We start from the raw sequence: 15800 nt of genomic DNA on the forward strand, positions 1-15800 counted from the left end.
TGTGTTGTTGCAATGTCTTCTTATATTTTGCAGGGGGTTCCTGACATGGATGCTTGATACATTTATGACTGTAAAAGCATGTGGAGCGCAGATGTTTCCTTAGCAGTATCGAGAAATTATATTTCTACATACTCCTGCCATTTTTTTCTTTTATTATTTGGTTGTGTCTCTCTTCTGATGAGCTGTACCAGATTTGTTTGAGGAAATGTATCTGTATGTATATTGTATTCCTAACAGGAGAATCAGAAGCAACATACCCGATTTCCAAGATAAGCAGCGATTTAGCCAGGAGTACTAGAGGGAAAAAACTCCATGCTAGAAAGCACCTAATCCATGCAAAAGCTTTGTTTTGAGAACCAGTCTTTTGCTGATGTCCTTCTAGACCGTTCAAGGTTGTTTTGGCTTTGTGTTAATATGTTTGGGGTCGTGGAGGGCTCTGGAAGGCGCTGCTGGGAAGGATGCGGGTTTTCCTAACAGAGTAAAAAGCTAAAAATCCCAAATAACCTGTGAGGGGGCATTTTTTCATTTTATCTGTTCTGCAAGATACCCTTTTTGAAACAGAATTTTACGCTTTTCTCAGTCACTGCCTCCGGTTTGGGGACCTCTGACACACTGGGCCACGCTGGGACTTGTGTACCCCACATCAATCCTTGTGTACCCCACATCAATCCTTATTCTTCTTGGTCATCTGGAAGCATTTATCACTTCCTCGAGAGAAGACTTCAGCCCCTTGTACAATATATTGCACTGCTTTATGAGAAACGGAGAGAGCAGCTAGCCTAACCAAGGATAATAGCAGCCTTTCTTCTAGACTTTGCCCAGAAAATGATCTACCCTCCTCTTTCCTCTATTTATTGAGAAAATTGATTTGATGGAGGACCTCATAGTTTTGTAAGTAAGCCTAGATATTTTTTTTTTTAAATACAGATAGTCCATTTCTTTAAAGAAATGGTTAAGAAAAAAAGCTGGCTTATTAGCATGCAGTTTTTTTCCACCACACTTAGTAAGTAAATTAGGAAAATGAGTAGTAAATTAGCGTACTGCGCAAATTGTGAGAAGAATACTAGGCACTGCTGGCTAAGGGAAGACACATGTGGGGACGAAGAGGCTAAAAAGCATCTAAACAATACGTGTGGATATTCAGCCAGAATTCGAACCGGTGACTGCTTCACAACCCCCGCGTTTCCTTCAGTCCATTTTCGAAGACAAACGGCTGTTCGGGTGGTTTGTGTGGCGCTGCCGACGACATAAGTCCCCACTGCAGGCTGCCTTTCTTCCGCCCGGAGCCCTAAGCCCCGCCATCATAAGGACGGGCTAACTCAGCCCGGGCCCCATCTTTCTTCCCCAAGTGAGCGCCCCGCCCACCGCGCCGGCCGCGCACGCGCACTGCCGCCCCCACCCCCAAGGACTACAACTCCCGGAGGCGCCGGCGCGGAGCTCCTGTCGCCCGTGTCGCGAGCGCTGATTGGTAGAGGCGGTCGGCGCCGCCTGGAAGGCTGCCCGTGATTGGAGGAGGAGGCGGGCGGCGGGTTGCCTCGCCGTTTGAGTTGTGGAGGGCCAGCGGCGGCGGTTGTTTTGCCGTTGGGGGCCTCTGGCGGTAGAGGCTCGTGAGGCGGCGGCGGCGGCGGGTGGTGCCGGCTTCCACCCGCGCTGCCTCGGGAGCTTGTCCCTGGGTTGTTCGGCAGGGGGTCCCCCAGGGCCCCTGCGGCCGTTCCCAGCGGGGCCTACGACGCGCCTTAGCTTGCGTTTCCGCCGGGCACCCCCACCTCCGCCAGCTTCCCGGGGTACCCGGCGCCGCAGGCGGCCCGGCTGACCCCCGGCTCGAAGCTTCTGTCCCCTACCCGCCGTCAGCCCGGCCCTTCCTCAGGGGCGCCATGAGCGCGACGGACTGCTCTCCGGGGAGCTCCCCTCGCTCCAGAAGGTAGTGTGGGGGCTGCCTCCACAGTCACCCCGCGCCGAAACTGCTCTGGGGGCTCTGGCCCCGCAGCTCTTCCCGTTCTGTCCGGTAGCCAGGCTTAACGGAAGGCACCGTTTTGTCCGCTCTTGTACCTGCTGTGCTTCCCTGTCCTTAGGCCTTTCCGTTTCTACTGTTCCTTAGTTCAGTAGTAAACTATTCACCTTGTGCCTATGTTACCTGTTTTCTTCTCGTACTGTTATTTATTTTTCCAAGTGTGTTGTTTAAGGCATTTCTGGGCACAGCTGGAGGGAGAGTTCCTATGTTAATTGATCGTGTTATTGTGCATTTAATACTTTCCTACAGTGCCAGGAGTTAAGGAGCTTGGCGTGTTTTCATGGATGTAGCACATTGGGGTTCTGATCTAAGCAGCTTTGGTGAGCTGGTCCTTAAAGGTCACCGCTGCCTCAGTGTCACCTGACAGATCATTTTATGATCAAAGTTCTGGCACTGGCTCCAGAATCAGATTCTGGACTGTGTTTTTGTTAAGCAGATCTTTAGTAAAGAGGCTTCTTAGCTGTAATTCTGTTACTCATGCTATCGTTAAAAAAAAAAGTGTTTGTCAGATCAACATAAATAACAAAAAGAACACTTCCCAAGGAATTTTGAACTCTGTGTGCAGCTCTATTTGCAAATTTGGTGCTTGTTTGAGCAGATTAACTCTTTGAATGCAGTAAACATTGTTTAAAAGAAAAATCAGATATGTAATTACACATACTTATTCTTGGTTTGACTTATGTAATATTGACATGCTTTCCATCTAGTACCTCAACATAAGATTCAAGAACTTGGAAGCTTCTATTTCACTATCAAGGGTGAACAAGTGATGTGGATAAGACCATCAAGTACACCAGAAAGGAAAGCATGTAGATTCCTAGACCTACACCTTAAATTCTGGCGGCTGGTGCATCAGCTAACCTGAATTATTGTGTTTATTCGACAGTCTTTCTTCTGAAAGTGTTTTTCTCTCTGGATATCAGATAGTGATTCCATCACAGATTATGTCTTCCTGTTTATCTCACAGTGGCTGCTGCTTCTAATTGCACAACAATGGACTTTTTGTCCCCTTTGTTTTCTCCTTTTCTTTCCTCCTCTTCCTTTCATGTTCACTCTCCCCAAATAACCTATGAGACTCTCCTTCAGTAACGTTTTTCTTTCTCCCTTTTCCATCAGTTGGCCCCATCTCCACAGTATATAGTAAGCCTGCAAGCTGTTCTATATCAAAGCTTTTGGTTCTCCATAATGCTGTGATCTCCTGTTAATACCCGGAGCACAGACAAGCTAATCTGTGTTTGAAATTGAATCTGAGTTAAAATTGAAAATCTTTTTTTAACTATTTTAGAAAGGTTTTTTCATTTTATTGTCTGAATCTTACATGTCATTAGAAACTGTTTCTGTCCAGGCTTGCAACCCCCCATGTCTCATCCAGATATGCTAGTTCTCAGTCTCCGAGTCAGCAGGACTTTACTCCTCTCCCTTCAATCAATGAGCGCTTGGCCTTTCTCCGGCCCTCCCGGGAGCTGCTGGAATACTACCGCAAGAAGATTGATGACTTTGATGAGGAACATGAGGATTTGGTGAAAAGGCTGGAGAGATACAAAGAAACGTATGATGAGCAGGTTAGGAAAAGTTTTTGAATTATGATGGACTATGTATCCTTAGAAAAACTTAATATTTTTCTTCAGTTGAAAACTCAGCACAGATGGTCTTAAGATTTACCAGTAACGTGGTAGAACTAAGCTAAGAAGTTGATTTGAGGGTTTGATTGTAAAATCTAGCTGTCTGTCCTCTGTCAAAGCAAACAAACATGCCTGGAGGATATTCTTCTATTCTTAAATTATTATAGTTTGGTTATATCTTCACAGTGGGTTGTTTGTTTCTGGTTTTTTAAAATTAAAGCCTGAGTTTAGACGTTCAGTTCCCATTTTGTCCAACTTCTTTCCCTTGTTTCTCACAGTGAAGAATGAGTGCTCTTTTGTCCAAATTTAATGGGCTTTGAGATACAGATATAATTTGTACTTACTGCAATGGAATTCATAAGCTTGGCTGTAGGCTATTAAGCAGTATACTACACAGCAAATAAATACGAATTTAAAAGAATCTCCAAAACCTAAAAAAAAAAAAAGCCTTTTAAGAGGAAGAAATCTTAGAGAATATCTGTAAGATATTCAGTGCTCTGATATGCCTTACAGCATACATCTGTCTAGCAGTCATATTTTTAATTGTGAATGGCACTTTGGGAATAGAATGATCACTTCTGAGGTGATTGAGGTGCCTCCGCAAGTACTGGCCATGCTTGAAGCAGCCTGAAAGCCCTCGGGAAATATGTGGCATACAACTTACTTTCATTCAACACATGGGAAAAAGAGGGGCAGGTTCCAAAATAGTGTCTTCTCTCCTACAGGAATGGTTTTCTGAAAGGTTTGTTAGTTTTCCGCACCAGGTAGAAAATCATTAATGAAACCTAGTAACTAGCCAGATTTCTTACTACTAAACCATACGGACATTTTAATGTTTATTCTTCAGTAATTTCTTTTAAGAGTAAGTGCTATTACAGAGGCTTTGCTAAGTTTTTGTTGACATCAGACTCCCCATACCTGTGCCACACTGACCGCCAGTGCAGAAGTGCAACCACTGGAAACTGGAGATCCTAGCTTAGGCCTTATTTGACTGTTGCATAGTGACAATGATTTTCAGGGCTCTGAAATCCCTGTTGAATCGTTTTTTAATAATTTTTCAATACTGCCCTCATCTGGTCGAATTTTGTAAGAGAATGAAATAATTCACTCGAACTAGCAGTTGCTCAATACCAGTTACAGGCTTGGGGCACAAGCAGTTTGAAGTTTCTAAGTGTTGCCCAATGCTGTGTATCATTTCAAGTACCTCCTTCTCTCTACCTAGCACAAATTGCAATGGGAAGTACATCAGCGAGAAGAGGAGATTGCAGAGTTGCAAAAGGCTTTGAGTGATATGCAAGTCTACCTCTTCCAGGAGAGGGAACAGGTCCTTCGTCTTTACTCAGAGAATGACCGGCTGAAAATCAGGTGTGCTGTCTTAGCTGGTGGGCTGGGTCACTGGCAGTAGCAACTGCATGCTTTATGTTCTAATTCTCATCCAGATCTGGAGTCTTCAGAGAAGCACTTATGCCGTGCTTCCCAGGGAGGGCTCCTATGAAATTGTACCAATCTTGGAGGTGGGATGCAATCTGTTGGGCTGCTAAATATGTTTCCACTTATTATTCCTCCTATTCCGATAGTAGAAGCAAGAGCAGAAGTTGAACATATTCAGATTTGAATTGTGAGTTGCCAGTTTGAATATGGAGGTTCTGATTTAAGCAGACTGTGGTGGGTTGACCTTGACTGGATGCCAGGTGCCCACCAAGCTGCTCTATCACTTCCCTTCTCAGCTGGACAGGGGGAGAAAAACTACAACAAAAGGCTTGTGGGTCAAGATCAGGGCAGGGAGAGATCATTCACCAATTACCATCACGGGCAAAACAGACTTGACTTGGGGAAATTCATTTATTACCAATCAAATCAGAGTAGGATAATGAGAAATAAAAACAAATCTTGAAACACCTTACTGCCACCCCCCTTTCTTCCCCGGCTCAACTTCACTCCCAGATTTTCTAACTCCTCCCACTGAGCGACACAAGGGGATGGGGAATGGGGGTTGCAGTCAGTTCATCACATGCTGTCTCTGCCGCTGCTTCCTCCTCACTCTCTTCCCCTGCTCCAGTGTGGGGTCTCACCCACGGGAGACAGTCCTTCATGAACTTCTCCACTGTGGGTCCTTTCTACAGCGTGCGGTCCTTCAGGAACAGACACCACGCCAGCATGGCTCGCGTGCAGGGTCACACGTCCTGCCAGCAAACCTGCTCCAGTGTGGGCTCCTTTCTCCGTGGGTCCCCAGGTCCTGCCAGGAGCCTGCTCCAGCACGGGCTTCCCATGGGGTCACAGCCTCCTTTGGGCATCCACCTGCTCTGGCGTGGGGTCCTCCACAGGCTGCAGGTGGATATCTGCTCCACTGTGGACCTCCATGGTCTGCAGGGGGACAGCCTGCCTCACCATGGTCTTCACCATGGGTTGCAGGGGAATCTCTGATATAGCCCTTAATGTAGTTTGCTTTAAAAACAATGGACACTTACAATCTGTTGAATGAAGTATCTGAAAGGATTTTAGGTAGTTCATAACTCTGGAATGCAAATTCTTTACCACCACGTGCTATTGCTGTATCAGCCTATGTAGTATCATATTTGAAAAGAGCAATGCTCCCCAGTGCCAGCAGAATTGGTGGTGTTCTTATTGTATTGGCAACATCAGTAATGTCTTTGGGAGTTTGTTTTTAAAGCAGTATTCTCAAGAACTGCAATAGCTTGGAAAACTTGTAAGCATTAACAAGTAAACTAGAAAGACAGTGTTCCACAATGTCTTGATGTACTTAAAAATAGCAATGTGCTGACCACTTTCTTTGAATTCCAGGGAACTGGAGGATAGAAAAAAAATTCAACATCTCCTGGCTTTAGTGGGAACAGACAGAGGAGAAGTTACATATTTTCACAAGGAGCCTCCGCATAAGGCAAGTTCCATTTGTCTGTAGAACTCTGCTTTTGATTGTAACTTGAAGATCTGTACCACAGAGGCTGACCACAGACCAGATCTGTCCCGCAAGTCAAAAGTTGCTAAATGAGTCCAAAGCAGGAGGTATCTGTAGCTCTGTAGCAACATCAGGTTTTAGTATAGCTGCTGACAGATAAGTAGCACACTGGAAGTAGGTCCTCTTAGCATCAGTCCCCTTCTACCTTCAAAGCATACTTCCAGATCAGCCTCCTAAATGTCAGATGGGAGTCTGAAGCCATCTGGCAAATGGTCATTGAGAAGTTGGAGAGAATACCACAAAGAGAAAAAGAAAAAAAGGAAGTGCAGAAAATGACCAGGTGCGGTGTTTGAAGATCAGCTATCTCAGAGTGCCTGTCTCTTAGGGCCTCGGTAAAGAGTAAAGCTGTGTTGAAGTTGCTGCAGTAGTTTCCTGGGCAAGAGACTGCAGAATAGCCATCCCCTCTAGGCAATATTGTATTGCATATTTCAGAAATAATGTCAAATTGATTAAATGGCAGTGGCTATGAAGTGCAGTGTAGTTGAACCTACTTAAAGTCAAGAATCACAAATGATTTGGACATACAGAGACTATGATGGAATATAGGATTTATCTTGGATTAAGGTGCAGAAGAGGCTGAAATATGCTGCATTGTTTGTGGTTGTTCTACACTGCCCAAGCAGTTAAAAAATCTTGCAGAAGCTTTAAAATTCCCTGATACAGGGTAGCTCTAAAATTAGGCCTATTATATAGCATCAACCTCAAGATAAGCATTGGGGTTATAACCTGCTCCCTCATGGCCTTCGTTTTTTTTTAAGTGGGTTTCAGTTCAACAGTTGAGTTGTTTCAATAGTTTTATTGGTTAGCTTTTATTCCAGGCTTGTTCAGTAGCTTGAGTGAATGTGCTGATAAATCAAGCTTCATGTTTCTCTGTCTTGCTAAGGCAAGAAGGAGCATGAAAGAAGGAAATAACGTAATCTTCATCTTCACCTTCCTCCTCTTCTCTCTGTCCCCAAAATGCTCCTTTTCCTGTTGAGGGTGCTGACTTTCATCCTAATGAAGCCAGCAAAGGCAGGATTACTTTCCAGTTACCTTTCAGTGAAAAAAAAATAGAGGCAGAAATGGCAAAACTCAGCCATGATAAACGAAACTTTTCAATGTGGACATTACACTTGTGAATGTCTTCCTTGTCTTGTGGTAGAAGTAAGGTAATGCTGTTCTTTTGGATATTTCATTTTACTCTTTAAGATTTGTTCTTGACCATTGCAACTTTGGAGAAGTCAGATGTTTAGCACAGATATCTAATCTTGTTTCTGTAGGTTACTGTTCTGCAAAGGCCAGCTAAATCCAGAGAGTCACATGAACGAAATGATACTTCTAGAACAGGTACCACACCAAGCTGATGAACAGCAGCTCAGCTATTGATACTTATTTCTCTGCGTGTTTGTGTCTGGTATACCGAAATAATTCCTTACTGTGAATACTTTAGTATACCTCCATTAAGCTCCCTAAATGTATCCATGTGTACATACACATATATATGCAGTACTCTTGGCTTCTCTTCGAAGTCTTTTAAAATAACCTGAGCTGGCTCTCACGTCCATGATCTGCTCAGCTAAGAAAGAGGCTGGTATGACTGTGGAATGGCTGTTATGGAACTATGCAGGTACCAACTGGACAAGCACCCTTAGCCACAGCCATTCCAAGGTGTGGGGTTCTGCCTGCCTTTAGTGTAGACAGCAGTGTGGGTCTGTATGCCTACTTACTGATTTTCTCTTTTGAAAGCACTGCCTCTTCCAAATTGACTGAAATTAGCTAACACTCAAAACTCATTCAAGGCTTCATGCTTGTGCAACTGTGTCATCTGCCTCTTCATCATTTATTTAAGAAAATTTAAGTTTGTTTTCTATATATGCCAAGAAAATTAGTAGGTTGCCTAAATATTGTGGTGTGATAGCATGGGATAAAGGTATAGGATCACCATAAGTTCTGAAACTCTTTTCTTCCAGCTAGCCCTGCTAGAAGTCCTTGTGACTGCAGCAGTGGCAAGTTTTCTCCTGTTCTTGTAGGCCTGCCAGAACATACAGTATTTCGTGCTTGGAAAGATACTGCAGGTAGATTGGAAAACCCTTTTCTACTTCTGTTACATTTCTGCAATAGGCACCAAGAGGAGCATTTCAAAACCAGCAGCAAAAGGAGAGAAACCAGAAGGTCCTGAGAGATATCAGAGAGATAATCAAACACTTCTACTTCAGGTAAAAACATTTGCTAAGTGATGGTCATAATTCCTGGCTGTCCAAGAAATTATGATAGACAAATATGCTGTCTGCTTAGATAAGATGTAGACATACCAATTTTATCAGTCCCCACGTCTTACTATAGATTCCCACCTTCTATCTGTTTACTTAGCTGTTTCTTTGCGATGAATGTAAGCTTAGATTTAAGAACTTGCATCTGATTCTGGAAGCTTTACGTAAGTAGATGTTCCAGTAATGTCAGCTGGAATATGTTGCCCTTAAATACAGAAGGTGTAATTGATATTATCTCCTGTAATTTGATTGTGCCTATGAATTTACATTAAACACACAGAAGATTCTGCAGGGTTGGATATTTTGTGGAAGTCTGACAAAAGCAATGTGTCTGAGATGGAATTGGGCAGCCCTGAGAAGATGCAGTAGTACAATGACATGTTCCCTTTGCTAGACTTCAGTGAAAGATAGGGTGTAGACAGCATGACAGAATGAAAGATAAAATGTACAGAATCATGAATTGGGGAAGATACCAGAAGCTGTGTGTAAAGCATGAGGAAGTATGAGTCAAGAAAAGCAAATTAAAGAGCAAATTTGTACAGCAGATAGTTTGGGTTTTTTTGTTTTTTTTTTTTTTTTTTTTAAAGTTTTGTTGTTGTTCGAGGGCAGTGGTGACTGACCTAGTAGCCAGTTAGCTGTCTAACAACATTTATTCTGGAGCAAGAGCATTATACAAAATTGTCATAAAAATAAGCTATCTAAATACATGCAAAGTTTTTTCAGATAGTTTCTTACACATAGGCCAGATGCATATTTTTCAATTGCTTGTTCCAATTTGTCTCCCTGACTATGTGCCCTAGATCAAGATTCTTTGCATCCCTCTCCTTCACTCATCTTGTTTACATTTAGTAATTCATTCTGGTTGAGTAATTTCTTTTGTTCAAGATATGTGGACTTGCTGCCTTCCTAGAATTTAGGGGGTATTTTTATATCACCGTTTCATCGGAAGATGGTAGCACAGGGACAGAAGTGTCTCTGCATATTCCAAAGGATTTGTCACATCCTTTGTGCAATTTAAATCTTTCCAATATCTTCGATCTATTGTTGCTGCTTATAATATGCCTGTCTTGCCTTTAGCATGATTTTTTTCTTAAAATGTTTTAGCTGTTTGAAATACTTAGCATTAAAACAAAAATAAAAATTTGAGAAATTAGAACTCTCAAAGGTATTATGGGGTAGAGTCTTTGAGCTGAATCTTGGAATTTAAGAGACTTGCAAGGACAGGAGCAGAGTTGCTGTGAGGTCTTATTCAGTAATGTGTTTGTTTACTTATTCAGGTGGAGGCCCTGCAAGCTCAGATAGAAGAACAGACACGATTATCCAAGGAACAGGTTGAGGCACTACTAGAGGACAGGCGGATTCACATGGAGGAAGCCCAGCTCCAGCATCAGAGGGACCAGGACAAGATCAAAACTATAACAGATAAGTGAGTGTGAGAGAATAACCATGATGTAGTCATGAGATGAGAAGAGAGGGGAACAATAGAAATATTTTGGCTTTCAGTATGTTGCTTCCTGCAGCAGGCAGAAAAGCAAATTGTGAGCCCTCTCTTTGGTAGCGTGTGTGGAAGAAGATGGAGTAATCTACATACTAAAAATCCTATTTCACATTGGAAGAATATCACTTCTTTCATTAGATAAGAAGAGCTAAACTCATTAGGAAAACACCTATCTTTCTTCCATGCTTCTTCCAACTTGCAATGATCACTGGGGAAATTAAGGTAGGAACTAGGAAAGAAGTTAATTAACTCCACTGCGATCCCTTTTTACAGACTCCATAAGACCCAAAATCTCTTATATGAGAGTACCCGTGACTTTCTTCAGCTCAAGTTTGATGCCCGAGCCAATGAGAAAGCATGGATGGCAGAGAAGGACAGTCTGCTGAGGAAACTTGACAAAGATCTGGATCAGCTTACTATCAGTAGGGAGCCAGGAAGGAAGAAGAAGCAGAGAGATACCAAGAAGATGCTTCGAGCAGATGATGGAGCTTGGAAACTCCAGAGCAGAGAAATAAAGGTAATTTGTTTTTGTCCTAGGTAGAGGCTCTTTAACAACAGTTTTTGACTAGAAAATTGGAAGCATCTGGGTTTTGCCTAGATAGGCAGTAGCTAGCAGCTGTTTCAAAGCTGTAGTGGCTTGCCATGACTTACGGTAGCACTTCACTGTCAGTTTCTCTTATGCCCAGGACAATTCCTTACTTCTGCAAGCTGTGTGATATGTGGGCCAACAGTTCTTAACCTGCTTGTTGCACATGCCTTTCTTTTAGTGTAAATGGTCTCAGCTAATGGACTTAGAATGCAGTGTCTATATGTTCCTTGCTGCTGTTGGGGGAGAATAAGTCCTTTCAATAGATGTGCCCCAGCTCTTCTACGGTAGTCAGGATTTTATTTCCACTTCAGGTATACTTCCAGTGAGAAGTTGGGAGATCTGAAGTGGGTAAACAGGCAATAAGGAATTGGAAAGTAAACAAGTAATAGGGAATTGTTTTCATCTACTACTGAATGAAATGCAGTACTGGGCAAGCAGCTGTGAAAAGTGGAATTACAGCATTAGTTGAATATTATTTTTAAGGGGAAGAGGAGAGAGTTCGTTGATGATGAGCAGTCAGGCAGAACCGATAATCTAATGAAAAGGTTTTGGTAATGGAAGTGGGTTTAGAATATTGTCCTTACCTGGTTATCTCCTTAGCTGTAGCTCCAGTTGTTAATTTTTATTTGCCTGTCATATTGTCAATCTATCACACTTGCTTTTCCAGAGCAGTTGAAATTTTGTGAGCACTGGCTTTTGAGTTGATTCTTTCTGTTCCTCCTATGTCCTAGTCACTGCAAGAACAGCTAATGCAGGAACAGCGCCTATCAAACATGTATAGAGAGCAGTGTGTCACCCTGGAAGGTGAGCTGGCTAGGATTCGTGAGGAGGGAGATGTTGGCAGAGAACTCTTTAAGGTAATTAGTCTGTAATCATCTGCTAGCTGTGTGATGATCTTGCAGGTTTTATTTTGTATACCCTATTGAGTTTTCATCTCCATAGGAACGCTCAGAAAAGATGGGGAAGCGCCTGAAGCTGATGACTCAGCGATATGAAGCCTTGGAAAAACGTCGTAATATGGAAGTGGAAGGCTTCAAGAATGACATTAAACAGCTTCGGCAGAAGTTGAAAGATGTAGAGAAGCAGCTTTTTATGGTAATTGCTAAGCATTTCTGAGGCAGACTATTATGAGCTTACCCTATAGAGGTGTATTCTCAGTATTTAAATGCAGTATTTCCCTAGAATTAAGGAAATAATTTCTTTCCTAAGTGTTCCTTTAGATATTAATATTGGAAAAAACTTGCCCTCTTGTGTATTTTATGAAGCAAAAAAGATTTGTCTTTGTTAATCAGGTATCAAGCTTGCCAGGAACTGTCCCAATTATACATTAGCTGTGTATTTTTGTTGCAACTCTGAGAGTTCTTATCTGATGCCTGTAGCTCACTTTACTGCTTTGCAATTTTGAGACAGCTAAGTGGTTTGTTTCAGAAGTATATCCTGCAAAGAAAATGCTGATTGGTTTTCTTTCTGGGGGCCATAGTGTTTGGTTTTGTTCCAGTAAGAGGTAGATCATTGACTTAAGTATTGTGAATATTCTATTTATTCCTTTGCTAATATCTCAGTTGTAACTGCAAAAATCGCTGCAGGAACAATGGCTGGAACTTGAAGCTGTGTACTCTCTAGTACCTTCCAGATGTGTAGATGAAGATCAGAACAGCTTAGAAGGGAAGTCACAGCCTTGATGTTGCTTTGAGTTTAGGATGAGATATTATCTAAGATATGCTTAGGAGGTTGATCTAGGCACAGTTTTTGTTCAACTGACTCTCCTTCAGGAGTCTGGCAGTGCCACCAATTCATTTGTTTTCTGTACTTTTGGCACACAGTTCAGTTTAGTTAGACTAATGCACTTGTCTTCCCTAATGACTTCAATTTTTTGTTTGTTTGTTTTTGTGTTGGGGGTTTTTTGTTTGTTTTTTTTTCTGTTTTTTTCTTGGGCTGTGAGTTTTTAAACTTTATTCTTTAAGGACTAAACAGCATATGTGAATGGGGGAAAAATTGCCTATGATACCTTTACTACAGACCTGTATGTTTTATAACTGTGTCCTCTTAATTGTATTCTTAATTTCTTTACACTTTTAACCACAAGAGGGCAGAGGAACAAAATACTTGCTAGAAGTCTTCAGAGTGATCTTTAAATCCTCCTCATCACTTGAGGTCAAAATGACTACAGATGACTAAATTTTCTGATTTGCATATTAAAGTCTTTGACCAAGAACTACATGATGACAATGAGATGCCCCAAAGGGTCGAGAGAAAAGAGGGCTTTGAGAGCAGCTTCCAAAGCTGTGCTGCTCTGCTGTTGAAAGTGACTGGGCTCGCATGCTATCTATCCAGTTCCAGGGTGACAGGAAATGGCAGCCCTGGCTAGCTTGCCATGACGAATTCTGATTATCCAGCAGCCTTTGTTCGGCTCAGTATGGGCCATATGGCATGGCCTGAGACTAAGCATTGTACTTGAACTGCTCTTGAATTGTATGCCGTTCAGAAGGCAGCAGGTTGGCCACAGCTGTTAAACCACCTCTAGTTCTAGTGGCAAAAGATGACAAAATGTCATCATATCAGGTGAGGTACTTAGAACCACATAAAGGTTAGCTGATAAATAATTTAACTTCCCTTTTTTTGTGGGTCTATAAATAATGCAGGAATTAGAAAAGAGTTGACAAGTTATGGGTAAACTTGATTATATTCTATCCGGATTTCTTTCTCACAAGTAATACAATACCATAATGTATCAAAGCTTTGTTCTTTATTTTTGGTTCTGGAGCACCTTTCTATTGGTGATATGTATTAGCCTAGTGATATTAGCTTAAGCATCCTCTTTGCTAGCTACAAAGGGTCTCCTTTAGCGTTCTCTCCCTCATATCCTCATCATAATACTCTCTAAATTGTATTCTGTACTGCTTTGTTTTCTTAATTTGTTTTTCTTTTCCTTTTTAGGTGACTCTGAATATTGGACCAGACCAGGATCTTGCAATTCTCCATGAGGTCCGCCAAGGAAACAGACTAACCCATAAAATTCAAGGAGAACTAAAAAACTTAAAAGCAAAAATCTATGGCTTAGAGAATGAACTACGGGTCTGCTGAAGCTGAGCTATTAGCTAGCATCCTAGTTTTAGGAATGGGACATTGCTAGACTGGAATAGTCATATGTGAGAGCAGCTCCTGCCTGTCTGTTTCCTGGCATTCAGTGACAGAAGGCTTGAGGAAATCTGCAGTTACTGTCATAACACTGTACATGAGCCGTTCTTAACATGCCAGATTATATTGCTGTTTCTGCTGAGAGATGGCACGTGATAAGACTGACATAGAAAGTACATGATGACTGATATATCAGGAATATGCTTATGACTTCATCTTACCTTCATATCTGTGGTAGGGGTCAGTGTATACTGGCCTTCACCTTTATTTGGAGCACATTATAAACCACATATATGGTTATAATGACATTAATAATCATGGAAGGATCTAGTTCAAGATCTGAATTGCTTGACTGACCTTTTCCTATGTGAGAAGCAGCTTTTAAAATGGTTTAAATGATTATTGTTTTGGTGCTTAGGCACATCAGGATGTAACTGGACATTTTCTTTGAAAAAGACCACGTATAGAAAGTACATACTAAAGTGTATTACATCTGACTCTCCCCTTGACAGTATAACTATTTTAAAATGGCTTCCCTTTGCTTGGTTCTAACCTCATTGGGACAAACCTGACTGATTTAATATGGTGGAAAAAGATAACCTGTTATAGAACTCATCTGCAAGAACCAGCAACACCTACACTTGTTTTGAATGTTTGGAGGGGAGGGAAATACTACACTATCGAGTGTTGTCACCTCGTCCCCTTCCTCCCATTTTATCTTAACACACAGAGAAAACCTATAATAAAAGGCATCTAGTATCTTCCTTAACCACCATATTATCTATCTTTGTAGCTTTAAACAATATCTTGGTTATGTACCAACAAATCATGGTCAACTTTTGCTACAGCAGTTGTTGCTACTGAACTGTAACTGAAATTGGGGTGGCAGAGCAGGTGCCTAGTTGCTGCATGATAAATATAACTCTATGATGATTATCTTCATACCAGACATCAGGACATCACAATTCTAGAAAACAGATGAAATCATGAAAAGGGTTACAGCATGGCTTCAGCCCACTTTATAATTGCAGGTATTCATGCTTTTACTGTAGCATCAGCAAATCTTGTCCACCTTGTAGGCTGAGAGCAGATCTGTGTTGGGAAAAGGATTTCAGTGCCTCTGTTTCCTACTGTACCTTGTTAAATGTGACAGAAGCAGAATAATGTCTTTCTGAAGTATACACCTATAGGCTACCAGTACTTCCTTTCCTGTTGAAAAGAATTTAGTGTGTGAAAGCAGGCAGTTTCTTTTGGACGTGGTAGTGGCCATGGAGATCCTCATTCAGTGTTTGGGAGAGGTAGATATGCAAAAGATGGTTTTGTACTGTCAAGATTTGGAGAAAGAATTGTTTTTATAGCACCAGCTAAAGCAATGCAGGATGGGAAATTCGCTCAAGAAGTCAAGGCCCACTTCAACTGTGTTTCCTTTTTGTGACAAACTTGCTGTCTCTCCCTTATGGTCCTGTACTGTGGCTTTTATTCTGTGTGTGTTCTTAACACCAAATTCATCACAGACGGACTGTAGTGTTGAGTGGCTGGTAGTCTGTATGTAAATGCTCAACTACTACTACAACTTAGGAGAGGCTGTTTTAAAGTATGTTGCACCGATTAGTTTAGCTGAAAATGCTGAACTGTTCAGAAACTGATTCATGAGCAACTTGGGTGCCAATGCTATGTGGACAGTTGAGGAAAGTTATTAAATAATGCTATCCATTA

At 41.9% G+C, this 15800-nt stretch overlaps 1 protein-coding gene across 1 annotated transcript; it reads left to right on the forward strand.

Annotated features, from left to right (window-relative positions):
- The first annotated feature begins 1530 nt into the window (after positions 1–1530).
- CCDC77 (coiled-coil domain containing 77) lies at positions 1531–15800 on the forward strand. The gene is made up of 11 exons (XM_030041363.2): positions 1531–1921; positions 3357–3573; positions 4856–4998; positions 6436–6532; positions 7870–7936; positions 8711–8805; positions 10137–10285; positions 10631–10874; positions 11678–11803; positions 11889–12041; positions 13884–15800. Exons 1-11 carry the CDS (start codon positions 1875–1877, stop codon positions 14028–14030), a joined length of 1485 nt encoding a protein of 494 aa, XP_029897223.1. The 5' UTR covers positions 1531–1874; the 3' UTR covers positions 14031–15800.

This window comes from Aquila chrysaetos, chromosome 17 (genome assembly GCF_900496995.4).
Source record: "Aquila chrysaetos chrysaetos chromosome 17, bAquChr1.4, whole genome shotgun sequence".
Classification (NCBI taxonomy): Eukaryota; Metazoa; Chordata; class Aves; order Accipitriformes; family Accipitridae; genus Aquila; species Aquila chrysaetos.